The following is a 14,608-nucleotide window of genomic DNA, read 5'->3' as shown; positions in this document are numbered from 1 at the left end:
AGCTCTTGGTCCAATTCTTTGCTCCACAGCCCTATTGTAGCCATCAGAAGCTTCCTGCAGTGCTCCTCCTTGTACTGCACGAAGCCCTCACACCTTTTCCCATTATCTCAGTGATAAACACCCACACAAGAAGTTTACTTGCAAAAAAGTACATGCAAAATTTCTGAATGCCCCAGGGTCCAACAGCAAGTAGAAAAACACAAAATAAGATGGGGCGCTGTTCCTGCCTCCTCATTTTAGCTATCATTTTGGCACATGCCAGAACATTACCCCAAGCAAAACATCACTGACTAATGAACAAGGATTTGCATGCAATTCCAGCAGTGGGCATAACCACAGACACTGATCAGTGCAAGCTATTCCTTCTGAGGATCTTCAGAAAATCCATCTTTGCACACCAGCTGCACAACAAAGGGCCATGACATCTAATGTTATTTGTATTTTTAATTGGATTATCAATTGACATAATAGTTGATGTTTCTGCACAAAAACATGTTTATTACATTGATGCCGAACTGACTCAAAGCACAAAGATGCTTTGAAGTTTCGGTCCTTGATCAGCAGATTCAAATCCCTTGGTGACAGATTGGCATAAATGCTAGCTAGCCCCTTCCCAAGAGTCAAGCTTTGACTTTCTCTCCTGACAGCAATAACTAGTCATGTACCAATCAGATGTGCATCCTTTCCAACAATGGCTTCACAAACACCCAAAGAGAGTATCTTTGGAACTTACACCCATCTGATTCCAGAAATCAGGCTTTCCAAAATGTGAAGATATCCTCAGCTTCCCCTAATGTGCAAAAACCTGTCAGAAATGAACGCTGAATTACAAAAAAAAAAAGCTTAGCTAAAATAAAGATGGAACTGCAAAGTACAAGGGGGAATTATTTTTAAAATATCTTTAAATGTTTCTATTTTTATGCACAATGTATTCTTTCATGCTCTTTAGGTCTACCTCTGCTCACTTTAAGATCAAACTAGCATTTTTGCCAGCAATTCATCTAAAGCCTGCTCTCTCTCATCTAAAGCCACTCCTCTCCCTCCCCACCTGCAGGCAAGCAGGGATCTGGGCCTCACAAGACTACTGTGGCGTGGGTGTTATTGGCTGTCTGTTTTGGCAGCCTCTTCTCCTTTCTTTCAGCTCTGTTTTGAAACACAATCTAAATTAAAAAAAAAAAAGGGAAAAAATATAAAATTAGACATTCCTCCTTTCTGTACTCACATCAGCACTCCTGCTGTTGCAGTGTAAAGCACGACTGTGAAAGGAGCAGCACCATGCAGGCTGGCCTATATAGACCAAGTGTTTGGCAAATGAAAAACTCTTACTCCAAGAAAAGGTATGTACTTCAGGAAGACAGGAACGGCAGAGGAAGGCAAGAAGAGAAAATGGAAGATAAGAAGGATGAGAGGACTTCATGAACTGTCTCACCTTAACAGGGGGAGTGGTGGGAAGAGAAAGGTGTCTCTCCCAAGCCCGTGCTCTCCCACATTTAACAGCATTAGGATCTAACATGCAATTTGGACTAAATGACTAATTCTTTCCTGTGGTTTGAAGTATGTCAGCGTCCCTTGGTGGTTTTTGTCCTCTCCTTCTTTAACAATGTACTACATAACATTCTGATACACTAATTAACATCTCATGTCATAGCAATTTTATTAAGAGCTTATACTTACAAATACCCATTCTGAAAAGATTTCAGGAGTTTTTTTGTCATTTTCTCTGAACTACGCTTCTCGAAGCACTGGCAACACGGTCTGATGCTGCCTAACGCAGCTTCCAGTAACAAAGCATCTCTACACAGCAAGGCCTACAAGTCAGGCATGGATTCTTCTTGTGTTTAGTCTCAAAGACTTGTAAACAAGTTACTTTTAGCACATTATGTTGATAAAACACTGGTAACACAGCCCTATTAGGTTCCTGTACCTGCTACGGTTCCAATTCCAGAAGCAATGCCAAGAGAGAGAAATTCCTTTATAGCAAGTAATGGAAAATTTGTTAACTATTCTGCAGTTAGTGTTCGCTCATTAATATGGTATCATCTTGCCAGGCAAGACTTGGTACCATGAAGTATTTTTCCATATAAAATTGCTAATGTCATCAGGATTGTCCAAACGGATAATGATCATCATCATCATTAAAAAGATTACGCGGTAAGGAAAGTGATTACAACAAAGTCGGAGTAGAAGGATTACTAATCACAAGTAGAATCCTGGTACAAATCTCATTCTCTGTATACAAAAAAGGACACAAAACTTTTTAAACATAATTTATATACATTTATGGCTTTATACAACAAACTGTCAGGGATTGTTCTCGTGTGTCTGTAGAAGTACATCAGGCACTTTTGCTGAAAATATCCACATATGAATTTTAATCCTGCAATGTGACTAAGTCAGAGCAGTGAAGCGTTGAAGAGCTGTCACACCATTCGCAAATAGAACTAGCAGTATGTACATGCCAATCTCTCGATATTGCTGGTTTGTGGAACACCCTCAAAAAAGGAGGCCAGTTTTAACGCCAAGTAATTTGCTTTTTTTTGCTTGCATAAACCATGCTTCATTTTACATTATGATTACCAAAATAATAATAATGAGAATACCTTATTTAAAATCAGTCATAAATTAAGGATCCTAGCAATTTCACCATGAAAATAGGAATTTCAAATCAGTAAAAAAATAAAAAAGTACTAACATACATCCAGTGGTTTAACAAGTGCAAATTTTATACTGTTTTATAATTGGTCCAATTTTAACTTCTCTTCTTAGGGATGCTCTGTTGACTTAAGCCAATAATAAGCAATATAACTTTTGCTTATAAGTGTAGGCAAATTGTCAGTTTATCAAAGCAGAGCTTTCCAATTAATGCATCTACTACCTAAACATATATCATATAGCTATATTATGGAAACAATACATCTTTATATTTAAAATATCTGAACAGCTCTATAATACAATAAACTTTTAATAACAGTACAAACCAGAGAAAAGTCAAAAACAAGGCTGCATAGGTAAGATCATCTGCACAATTCACAAACCAATCATTTACAACAATTCTGACAAACTAAGTTACTCCAGAAACTTGGTACTTTTACTGAAAAAGGATTTATTATTTGAGGTCACATAATGTTTGTTTTCAAGGCCGACAACATGCCTCTTCACCAGACTTCACAGTATTCCAGAATTACAACTGCAAAATATTAGAATGGCACAAACAAAAAAAAAAAGAAAGAAAGAAAACAAGGAAAAATGAAACCAAAACAAACAAAAAAATGACCACACAGCCCAAACCTATGATTATCTACAACTGCTTTCTCACAATACTTAAAGGGGCTTCCTGCAAACTGTTGTAATTAAGGAATGGCTACATTCAGGTTATTCATAATTATAAAAGGGAATTAAGAAAATACCTCTATACAGGAAGTTATACAGTAGCAGTAAATAAAAACCAGGAGGTATATTGTTAAATGTAGCATGTTCAGCTGTAACCCCATGGCGTTTAGTATTAAGATGCTTGCTTTGCATGCAGAGGTGAATTTTACAACTGCTTTGACCTATGCATATCAGAGCCCATTTAGGAACAAACATTTTTGTACATGCAGCAGAAAGACGGATCTCCAGAAACTCATATGTGAGCCCTCTTGCTTGCTCCACTGCCAGGATTTCTCGTCACATTTCAGACACTATGAATTCGATGGTGAAGATGCTACTAGAGATACTTGCCTGTGAAAGCAGGCAGCTTCATTGAGGCTTCAGCAATAAGAATATTTCATTTTGCTCAACAAAGTACAAAGACCAATTTCATGCTGGGGAAGACCTGTATCACAGGACAGCTCAACATCAGCCTCTGGAACTGCTGACAACTGTAGTAGGATATGTAAAAAAGCAGGATCAGCTGTAATTGGTAGTGATATAAGCCAAAAGGGAGCTAAATGTTAGCACATCAATAATACATTGCAGAGCCATAGGAAAGTCATAACAGGATCATTAAATATATGGCTTGTTACTAAACTTAATTTTCTTGGCACATCCCATTTCTTTCTCCACCATATGCCATCACTACAGGGAAGATAAGTTTCAATTAGAATGTTTTCCAATTGTGGGTTATGTAGACAAAAGAAAAATCAATGGAAAAATATCTATTTCTCCCCTTCTTCACAACAACCAGTCCTAGCACAAAAGATGTTCATCCTGTCACTGCATAAAAAAGCTCCAAGGATTTCTCTAACACAGTGGTGTTTAGCAACCAGTGAAAACACAGATGAGGCCTCTTATCCACACCTCCATGAAAATTGCACTGTGCAACGTCAAAAAATCAGAAACCATTTATTCGAGACCCAATCCTGAAAACACTCAGGTAGCTGTCAGCGTGCCTATTCCAGCAAGACCAGGTTTTCCCACAGGAACAAGGCCTCTGTCATTAATGCTCGCCCCTACCCTCAAACTCGCCTATTTGTATAACTTCACAACTTACTTTATCTTTCTTATGTAAAAAAAAAATAATATTTTGTCCTGCAACAGGGCATGACAGAAGTTTTAGTATCCCACTCAAAAGTAGCATTTTTGCCTCTTCAAATGTACTGCTTGACAACAGGAACACCAACAAACCTTAAACCTAGCGCTAATTAAGACAAATTACAATTTTGTCATCAATTTTACTAAAATTGATAATAATATACGAATAAAATGAGGAATTTCTCCAAAAGGTCCTGCTCTTGAGTGCACAAACATTATGAGACCTCCATGAAATAAATATAAATGTGAAGCATTGTACAAGCATCTAACAATGAATACTTAACACTTTGTGGTAGTCAGAGTTAAAATGATAGTAGAAGCAGATGACATTTCTAAAAATGCATATATAAAAATGATTAAATATTTCCTAAACATAAAGTTGTCTATATTTATACATCACACAACAAAAAAGGGACAGAAATGTTTTGTATTCAAGATCCTTATTAAGCTTTTCCTTTATTAGCACTCCCAAGTGCTAGGGAAATCTATAAAAACATGTACTTAATCCAATTAAAATACTGTACAAAATGAAGAGGTTATGAATGCTGCCAGATCTCAGATATTTTTTATCTTTTTTAGGTTGCCTATGTAACAAAAGTAGACTTTAACTATAAGAAAAATAGCTTGGAAAGTATTCCAAAAATTATCTTAAGTCCAACAATAGTCATTAGTCTGACAATGAAATCCAAATATATTCTTGCATAAATTTACATGAATACAGGTAACTTATCAAATGGCATTTAACCTACTGTTTGCTTTGAATAGTGAGTTTATTAGGATCATATTTAACAGGCTATTCTGTTCCCATATGAAATGTATGGCAAATTTGAGTAAAATAATGCAGTTTGTACTGCTGCAAGGCAAGTCCACAGTTATCTCAATTCATCAAAACACAGGTAACATCAATGAAGGTTAAACTTACTTAGGGCATGAGATCATCACAGTATTCTTACAAAAGTTTATAAATTTTTCTTGGACCAAAACAGATAGTCTTAAAAAACAATTCTTCTTCTACAGATCATACTGTACAAAACCGAAAGCACAACATGATGTAAGTTAAGAGTCTTTGCTGTGATTACATGGTGTAGTGAATTTGGCACTTCAGAGTAATGAAATTTCCAATGGCACAGTTCTTATCTACAGCAGCACATAACCTGCAAATCTTGGGCAAACATCCTGTACAGGAAAATACTCTGTCTGCTGCCAACTCTGACGAAAGGAAGAAAAAAGACAAAAAAAAAAGACCCCCAAGAGAAGCTAGTGCAAGCGCACAGCTTTGTCAAGAAAATTAAAAAGGAAGGTGAAGGACATCTTTGTACTGCTTTTCTCAGTTCCTGCTGTCAGACAAGTCTGGAGAATTTAACCGTAGCCTGGGAAGAAAGAAAAAAACAACAAAAAGAACAAATTAACACTCACACCAAAAGATTAAATCTATTAAAATATGCTAAAACTAGCTTTAAGTTACCTTAAATGGTGGGGAAAAAAAGTATTCAGCAATTGCTAGCTACCAGCAATTTTTTTGTTTAAAGTATTAATGGCAAAATATTAGTGCTCCACATGAAGTAACAGCAGTTGGTACATGGCAATCCTAATGCACCGGTGGAAACTAACAAAGGGCTGGAAAGTGACTGATTAATAAAGGCACTTCACATGCCAACACAGAAGACACCCTGATTTTATGCATTTTGACATCTCTTTTCCCTTTAGTGGTTTTCAGATTTATTATAAAAAGCACAGCTTACCTCCTACTACATCCTAGCCTGACACCCAACTGTGTGTGGTTGTCTTTACGCTGTGCTGAAAACTTTGGTTAGGCAATACACTGTCAAAGTTAAAATCTAATGTTTCTCCATCCATAAGGTCATTACGGATAATCGACTCCATGTCACAGTCCAACCGTTCAATTAACATGTCATCTAAGTCACTGGGAAGCTTCTCCTGGTGGAGGGAAACAATTCCCACCCTTCCGTAGCCATTGCAACTGCTAACAGGGGCGTACGGGTTCATAGCATTCATCTGCATTGGGTGACTCATAGGCACTTGTAACGAAGTCTTCACTGTCGACAAGCGATTTAGACCTGATGTATGTGACATGGTGTTCACCGTGTGTGACAAGGCACGACCATTAACTGCAGGTGTTGGCTGGTTATGTCCTTGGTGAGGGCGGGTGTTAGGGTTCATCATTTTGTTGTGGGGTGGTTGACTGCCATAAGTTGGCATCACTGAGTTAGCAACCATCAGCACATTTTGGCCCAGCCCCCTGCCACCAGGCTGGGAAACACCAGTATCTACCGATGCCAAGATATCATTGTGCGGTGGAGAATCGGAAGTCAGTAGCTCCTTCAGAAGCCCTGCGGGACAGTTAAATTGGCTCATCGATCCATAGCTTGATTTACTGTCTTGAAGAGTCTGCATAGGAATCTGGGGCAAAGAGTTCATGCTAGCTTGAGCATACGTGAATTTCCTGTAGTCTGGATTTGGTGAACCTATACTTGTGGTTGAGGATGCGAAAGAGTAACCTGGTGTTTGCTGCATCAGAGTAGCAGATGAAGACTGGGTTGACACAGTCATTGACGTATTAGGTGACAAGAGATTAAGGTTATCCAAAAGATTTTCCATGTTCTCAGAATTACTCATCTCTGAAAGGCTGGGTAGAGTAGAAGTCATTTTGGTGGCTGGTGATGGGTATACCATGGAGTGCACATCCCCATCTCCAAGGTCATCTTGTTCTGGCAAAATAGGAGAAAGTCTTCCACTAATCGTACTAGCATTAGAGCTAGTTCTAGGTCGAAATGTACTCCAGTTATCAAAGTCATCGTTACTGTGAGAGCTGGGGCTTGCAGGCCACTTCGAGAACTGCGATCCAGGGCTGTCACTATTTCCCTCTTGACCAGACTGAAGGGATGCTTTTTTCTTGGCAGCTCTGCCTCTGCTTTTGGCAAACTTGCTGTTGTTATCCATGGACGCCGCTCGCCTCCTAGGAGATTTGCCACTCTTTCCTCCTTCAGGATTGAGCATCCACCAGGAACTCTTCCCTGTTCCTTCATTCTGCACTCTGATGAACTTGCTGTGCAGAGACAGGTTGTGACGGATTGAATTCTGAAAAACAAAATAAGGTGTAAGAAATAGAGAAAACATGCATCTTTTATGACATACTAAATATTTGTCACTCCAAATATGTTTTAATTTTGTTAGAAAACATAGGCCTAATCATGAAATGGAAAACCATGCCTATCTGGAAATATCTTTTATCAGCTCACCACTCAGAACTGGCTGACATGAGCTTGCAGTGAGTTGCTATGTCAGTTTGACTGTCACGTGGCCCAATCACATCTGGCACTATAAAAGGTTAAACACTGAAGGAGCTGGTTTGAAATACAAATTCCTCATAAAGGAGACAAAATATACTAGAAGGCCAAGGAGATGACTGAAGATCTCATTAACAGCTTCACTCTAACAAATGAACTTGATTGCATTTAGGGATTTACTTATTTTTCTTTATTTTACATGAAGTTCGGGAACGCTAGATCTAGTTCTATGGTCCTTATATTAGGTTTTCACATTGCACATCCCTAAAACCCTGCAAACATGCCAGCCTGTGATTATTGCCACTGAGCATTAGTAAGGTTTATATTATTTGTGTTACGTGAGAAAACATATATAGAAAATCAGTTGAGGATTAAGTTCCAAGTTTTATAAATAAACATGACAAATTACCTAAGAAATCATAAGGGAGAAAGGAATGCAAACAGACAAAAAAAATAGACAAAACTGCATTTAAAATCTCAGTCTGAAAACCATCTCTCTCTTTCAAAATTAACATTTTAATATGTGAAGTTGATTCTTCTAATACCAGAGGGCACAAGATACCTTGTGCCAAGACTGACCAGAGGTACTGAAGCTTTTCATTATCTCCTCAGTCACAAGCTTCACGTTTTGTTCTTACATACAAAAACAAAAAAGAAAAAAATCTCAAAATCAAAACTCCAAGCCCACAGGTTGACCTGTTAATAAGAGACTACCCTTTGCATTACCAAGCTGTAGATAAACACTTTTTTCTTCATGTAATTTTCTGCTGAGCACATGTAAAGAACACTATATCAACAGAAAAGCTGTCCTATATTTTGACATAATTGCTAACAAAAGGTCTCAGTCTCAAGGAGTGCTGAAATAGGCATCCATACACGTTGGTAGGAAGGTGGTGGGATGGTAGCACAGTCTACATGGGGACCCATGGTCTGTGCTGGGACTGCAATTCATGTAGAGCAAGTAGGAGGGAAACACGAAACAACGCATAAAATAAGTAAACCAGAAATGAGACCTCAGTGGCAGAGAAATTAGTGAGCCAGCAGCTGGCCTCCATTCATAATCATTTCTTAGCATGTTGTCTTAAAAATAAATTTAGGGGAGCAAAACCAGAAAGACTTTCTAGAAAGCAGTAGTAAAGTTGATCCTGACCATCAGGCCATTTATCTCAGAACACTAAATGGCTGCCAGATCTACAAAACCCCTGGTAGCACATCAAGACAATCAAAAGTTCCATCTTCCCTGTTTTCCTACCTTCCTCCTCCCATTCTATCTTAATTTTCTTATTAATTATGTTTTTAATCTGACACCCTGGACACACTACAACACCAAACTAAGAAGATGATACAGCTCATGGCACTTTGCATGCCTTAGAGTCAAACCAGAGGACAAGGGACACAGCCACTGCTCTGGCTGCTTTTGCTGTATTTCCCAACCCTGTGACAGCAGCATCTCCAGAAATATCTTCCTTCACCTTCTCTACCCATTCTCCTGTGTACATTTGCTTTCTCAAAGATGCCCATCTTTCCGCATTGCTTACACATCCAGCTGACAGAAGAACAGGAGCAAAGACCATAAGGAGGCATGCCAGGTGAAACCAGTCATCTCATGGTGCCCAGCTCAAACCAGGGACAACAGGCTCAAACAACCTGCAAGGGCCATGACACATCGTGGACTACAGGAAGCCAACCATCCAATGAAGGCCTGGCCATCTACAGAGCTCAACAGGAAAGGTTATTCTGGGGTTGAAGAGGAGTCCTTTTGCAAATGAGGGCAGCCAGGCAGCAGTGTTCTGGGACTACCCCCACAGGATAGCAGCTTCACCCCAAACAGGGGCACAAAGCGCTCTTTGACAGCAGAAGATGCCACAACATGGCCTCATGTTCAACTAGCTTGGTGTTCAACCAGCACAAGAAGTGAAACCATGTGCCTAACCTCAGAGTCTTTCCAACATCTCCTTCCCCTCCAAAGAACCATCTTTAATAAACTATCCCAGTAAAACAAACACCAGTGATGATTTGAGTGCTTCCTTACTCAATTTAGAAAGGAAGCCATTCTCATATTAACTAATTAAAGTAGGAATGTACATCTTCACTGCACGTAACCCTGCCATCAAAATCTCATCCTCTATCTACTACAGAGCAGCAGGGAAGGCCTTGAAATTGTGTATTCATCAGGTGCAGCTCACACATTGGGAGGGTAAGCCCAAAACATCTATCTTTGGACTTGCCCGTGGCCCCGAGGGCTGACCAAGAAGCCTTGTGAGGCCGCCCTGGCGCAGCTTGTTGTTTTCACTCAAGGGCCACAGCCGAATCCCCAGCTGACCCAAGTCCAGCTCTAGAAATGTCGCAAGAAAGTTGTTCTCTTGATTAAAAAACCTCCTGCACCAGTTCATTCTCTTTTTTTTTTTTTTTTTTTACAGTATTTTGTAAACATACCCAGTTGGCTCAGGCCCACTGTTTACTATCAAAATAGGTGTATCAAACACACAAAACACACCGGCAGAGAAAATACTGTGCTAAGGCTCGGTTCCCTCTTCTCTGCACCAGAAGAGTTAAATATTTAAGAAATTACTGCTATTCCTTAGTCATCAAAAATGTTATAATCTGGTATTATTGTACTGAGGACATCTGAGGTCGCTCTTTGAGTAACAGAGCTGTCTCCTAACGCTGCCAGCAATGCAAAAAAAATTTTCCTAACAGGAAAAGGTTTGCGGCCTGGAGCTTGTTACATAAATTCCTGTTTTTCACGCAGCCAGCAGGACATTAAAGAAGCTATGATTTACTAACTTGGAAAAAGTGTTGAAGAGGTAAATCTTGTGAAAATATGCGCTGCTGTTAATGATGTTGTGTCTACAAATCTTTGCCAGACACAAACATGACCTGATAAAAAAGTACAGTTTCAGCAGTGGATCTTGGCAGCTGGAGGAGTGGCACGGCTGTCAGCAGCCAGGGTGCTCCGCAGCACCACCAGCCCCAGCATGTTGCGAGATGCTTTTAGCCATGGCTTTTGGTGGGACTTCGAAGCAAAGCCTCCAAAAACCTGGCATGAATGAGGTGAAAAGCAGCCGGCTGCGTTTTGAGGCAGGTTTGTGAGCAGCAGCGACACGTGCCAGCTCGCTCTGAGAGCATCCACACTGGAATTTTATCAAACCTTTGTCAGGACGGCAGCAGGGCTGCTGCCACCTGTGGGGTGTCTCCTGGGATTGAGTTTCTGCCTTTGGATAAGGCACAGAGAGCCTCCACTCCCGCCTAGTCTGAACAGACTCCATGCCATACCTCAGCATATAGACCAGGAACTGTCGATATGCTTATCACTGCTCACTGATTTAAGAGACAAAATATGCAAACCCATTATCTGCTAAATGCAATCTGATGAGCACAGACCAGCTAATAAAACTTATAAAACCAAGAAAATGGTTCCTTTAAATCTACATATATTATTCAGCTACACTTCCAACATTTCCGACAGCCAGACTGCCACTGCTACAAGAATGCCCTTCTTGCTACTCCTCTAAGCAACAAGAAACCTCAAACTCCTTTACAATTTTAAAGCAATTAAAGAAATAAAAGTCTCAGCCATTTAATCCCTGTGTGTAAATAACTCTGCTGATACCTAATATTGCATTTAAACCAAGATATACGCACTAAAAAATGCAATTTAAGTTTAACCTTACTGCAAAAAAAAAAAAAATCATACTCCTGTTACAATTCTTTACTTGCAATATTAAGGTATTTACTTTTTCAGTAAATTGTTTTGGTGTTTTACTAAGGAGAAACACCCAAAGCCAGAGTTGCGCTGTAAACTTGACAACCTTGTAAACCTGAAGTGAGACCATACAGTCACACTAACCATCTTTCCTCCAGCCCAGCCCTTGGAGCATACAAAGGAGAGCAAAGCGGAGCAGAGTTCCTGCTGCAGACCTCTTGTTTAACCCCACTGCAAACCTCTCCAAGCAGGAACTAGCTGTGGATCTGTGAGTATCTGGGGAGCTGCAAGACCCAGACTTTGTAAGAGCGCTTAAGAGTGTCCATGGTCTCTTCCACCCTCATACCCTCAACACTTGCGCCTGGGCATCATCCATTCAGCTTCAGTGCTGTGACAGCCACCAAAAGGAAGAGCAAGGAATAGATGCAACAGTCAATATATTTTACAAAAAGAAGCGGATCTGCTGTCAAGGTGCATACGCTGATGGCACTGCAATGCAGCATGCCATGGCATCTCAGAAAACATTTACCAGTAACTAGTAACAAAGCCAGAAGGAGTCAGCCTCTGGAGAAAGATGCAGTCATAACACAAAGTGGAAGGCTGTAAAAGCAAGACTGCGTCCATAATGCACAGGTCAAGCATTTCAATTAAAACTAACAGTCTAATGGCTGCCCAGTAATTCTTCATTCAGAAGACATCTCAGCAGTTCACTGCTTCCTGCACCTCATCCAAGGAAACAGTCTACACATGTTGCTAGTCAGCTGGAATGGCTGTAAATACAGACTGGTGCACAATATCTGCCTATAGTTCTCAGATCTCACCAAACAATATCTGAAACAGATTTGGAAGCTGGAGAGAAACTTTCAGGGAATATGGAACGCAAGACTGCTTCTGCTATGACCCTTTAAAATATTGACAATTCAAAAAAAGTAGAAGAAAGAAAAGTGGGTGAGATTGCTTATTTATTTATTTTAACTGATAGTTGGAGAATACTGCAATAGGAACATGCCTGGCAAAAAAAGTCACATTTGAGGACTGGTAGGACAGAAGTTAGAGACCCATCAGCTAACATCATAACTGTTGAGAGGTGTCTGCTGTCATCAGTGGTGGCTGGCACAAGCCAGCTGTGTTAGTGTGTCCTGTTACTGACAGCTTACAGCAGATTCAGAATCATGAGAGTCCCTCTGTGGAAACAACACCAAAGCAAAAGCTTGGCAACAGAAAAGGGAAGACATCAGGATTTCTATATGCTGTTACAGAGGACATCAGACTGTCACTCAAGGTCTGTGTATGGGGATTCTACAGCAGGTCCAGACACCCAAATCACCCTCCTCTTGGAGCCTCAGTGGCAAGCAGCACTCTGAACAGAAGTCATTAAAAAAACCTCCTAGGAAAGTATGCAAAGGACAGGAAGTTCACCAGCACATATCCCCAGGGTTCCTTCAGCGTTAACAAGCCAGACAGTAGCAGCAGGATCTAACTGTGGCAAGTGGTGCCACGTAGCATCTATCCAAGACTAAGTTAGACCATGCCTGGTGAAACAGGCAGGTCTACCTGGAATAGTTACACTGCCTGCTCCCACTTTGATGTGGTTTCCAATCATCCTGCCAAGTTTGCAGGGGCAAAATGAGGAGGCTAAGAAGAAAACAGAACATTGATAACTCCAGATGTACCACATTTTCCTTTGGTAAAACAGTCCACTGTAAGGCAGACCTGTTTGTCTTATCTGATGACTATGAGATACAAGAAGTTCAGAAGCAGATGCTGCACAAGGAGCTTCGGTTTGCCGCAGAGCTAGTGTTGGACACTCAAAAGCATTGGGTCAACAGATAGCACACTTGTTATAAGACAGCCTTAGCCACATTTCTCTCTCTAAACGGTTCCTGGTAATACCATGCTCACCAATACAACTGCATATCTGGCTGCACTGTTGGAAGTTCCAAATGCTAATGAAATAGCTATCTTTGCCACCCAACTGTAACATTCTTTGATTACAGCTCAGAAACCTTCTCCATTGTCATATAAGAGCAAGAACAGAAAGCGTGTCACTTAGCCTCAGGTCAAAGAGTCATATTTAGAAGATGCTGGCAATTTGCCACCTGCAGCTGCAAGATGGTGGAAAGGCAGGATTTCCTCCCAAACAGGTCATGCTTTTTTGGGTCCTTTGTTCTTCGGGGGGTGCTTTTGTTTTACTTCATTTTTGTCCTGTACTCCTACACAGTTAAGAAGTGTCAGCTGGAAAAAGTGCAGAAACGCTTCAGTCTTACTAGGGGCATCTTTCACTGTTTCTCTGCGCTTTTCCTTACAGATGGTGGCATAGCAAGAGTCTTTCCCAGATCACCACCCATGAAACGTTATCTGCAAACATGAAGACTGTTTCATTTGATAAGATTTTGGCAATGAAGCCCTTGTTCCATGAATGAGTGTACAAGAATGGGACAGACTATATGCTATCACTATATGATTGATATACATGTCTCTCTGCACAAAGGGGCTCTCCTGTGACCATGTCAGTGGCATTAACCTCAGTTCTGCCTTTTGCAGTTAACTCCTCAGATTTATACTCTCATACACTTCCTTCTCACAGATGTAGAAGACTAAAAATCTTTGGACATCAAAAGGGCTTGGCCATCCTCCAGGTTGCATCCTGCTACCACACGTGGTGCCAGGGGCTGGACAGTATTTCACAAACACTGGAGCCTTCTCCTCTGAAACATAGTATGTAGTAACAGAAAATACATGCACTGCTCCAGACATTGATGTTTAAGGGACTTGGCAATGCATACTTACATCTCAGAAATGGCAACTCTACTGACATGTATTTGAGTAATTCCCAGTTGCTATCCCCAGACACCTTCCTTTTCATTATAGGCAGAATCCTCTGCATAACTTTCCCAGAAAAGCAGTGTAGATTTTCTAATGAGATAGTAATAGCTCCTTATTTTCCCTACAGAGGCATTTAGAAAGAATGAGTATAAAAAACATGAGCAAAGTAAAACACAGTGTAAGAACTGTACACACAACATAAGCAAACACCTGGATACTCTTCCACATGTGATGACCCCAACCAAAACTGCTTACG

At 40.3% G+C, this 14,608-nt stretch overlaps 1 protein-coding gene across 1 annotated transcript in view; it reads right to left on the bottom strand.

The window, feature by feature from the left end:
* Nucleotides 1-1,629: 1,629 nt before the first annotated feature.
* Nucleotides 1,630-14,608, bottom strand: part of FOXO1 (forkhead box O1) — a 64,808-nt gene continuing 51,829 nt past the window's right edge. The window contains exons 2-3 of the mRNA XM_061457437.1: nucleotides 6,255-7,611; nucleotides 1,630-5,882 (exon numbers count right to left, since the gene is read on the bottom strand). Coding sequence (XP_061313421.1) covers nucleotides 6,268-7,611 — 1,344 coding nt within the window. The 3' untranslated portion in view covers nucleotides 1,630-5,882; nucleotides 6,255-6,267. The remainder of the gene's footprint in view (nucleotides 5,883-6,254; nucleotides 7,612-14,608) is intronic.

The sequence above is a fragment of the Pezoporus flaviventris genome, unplaced genomic scaffold (assembly GCF_033815535.1).
Source record: "Pezoporus flaviventris isolate CSIRO_AGI_PZ_B2104156 unplaced genomic scaffold, CSIRO_AGI_Pfla_v1 ptg000025l, whole genome shotgun sequence".
In the NCBI taxonomy this organism is placed as follows: Eukaryota; Metazoa; Chordata; class Aves; order Psittaciformes; family Psittacidae; genus Pezoporus; species Pezoporus flaviventris.
Note: the sequence above shows the minus strand (reverse complement) of the source record. Positions and strands in the feature narration are given on the sequence as shown.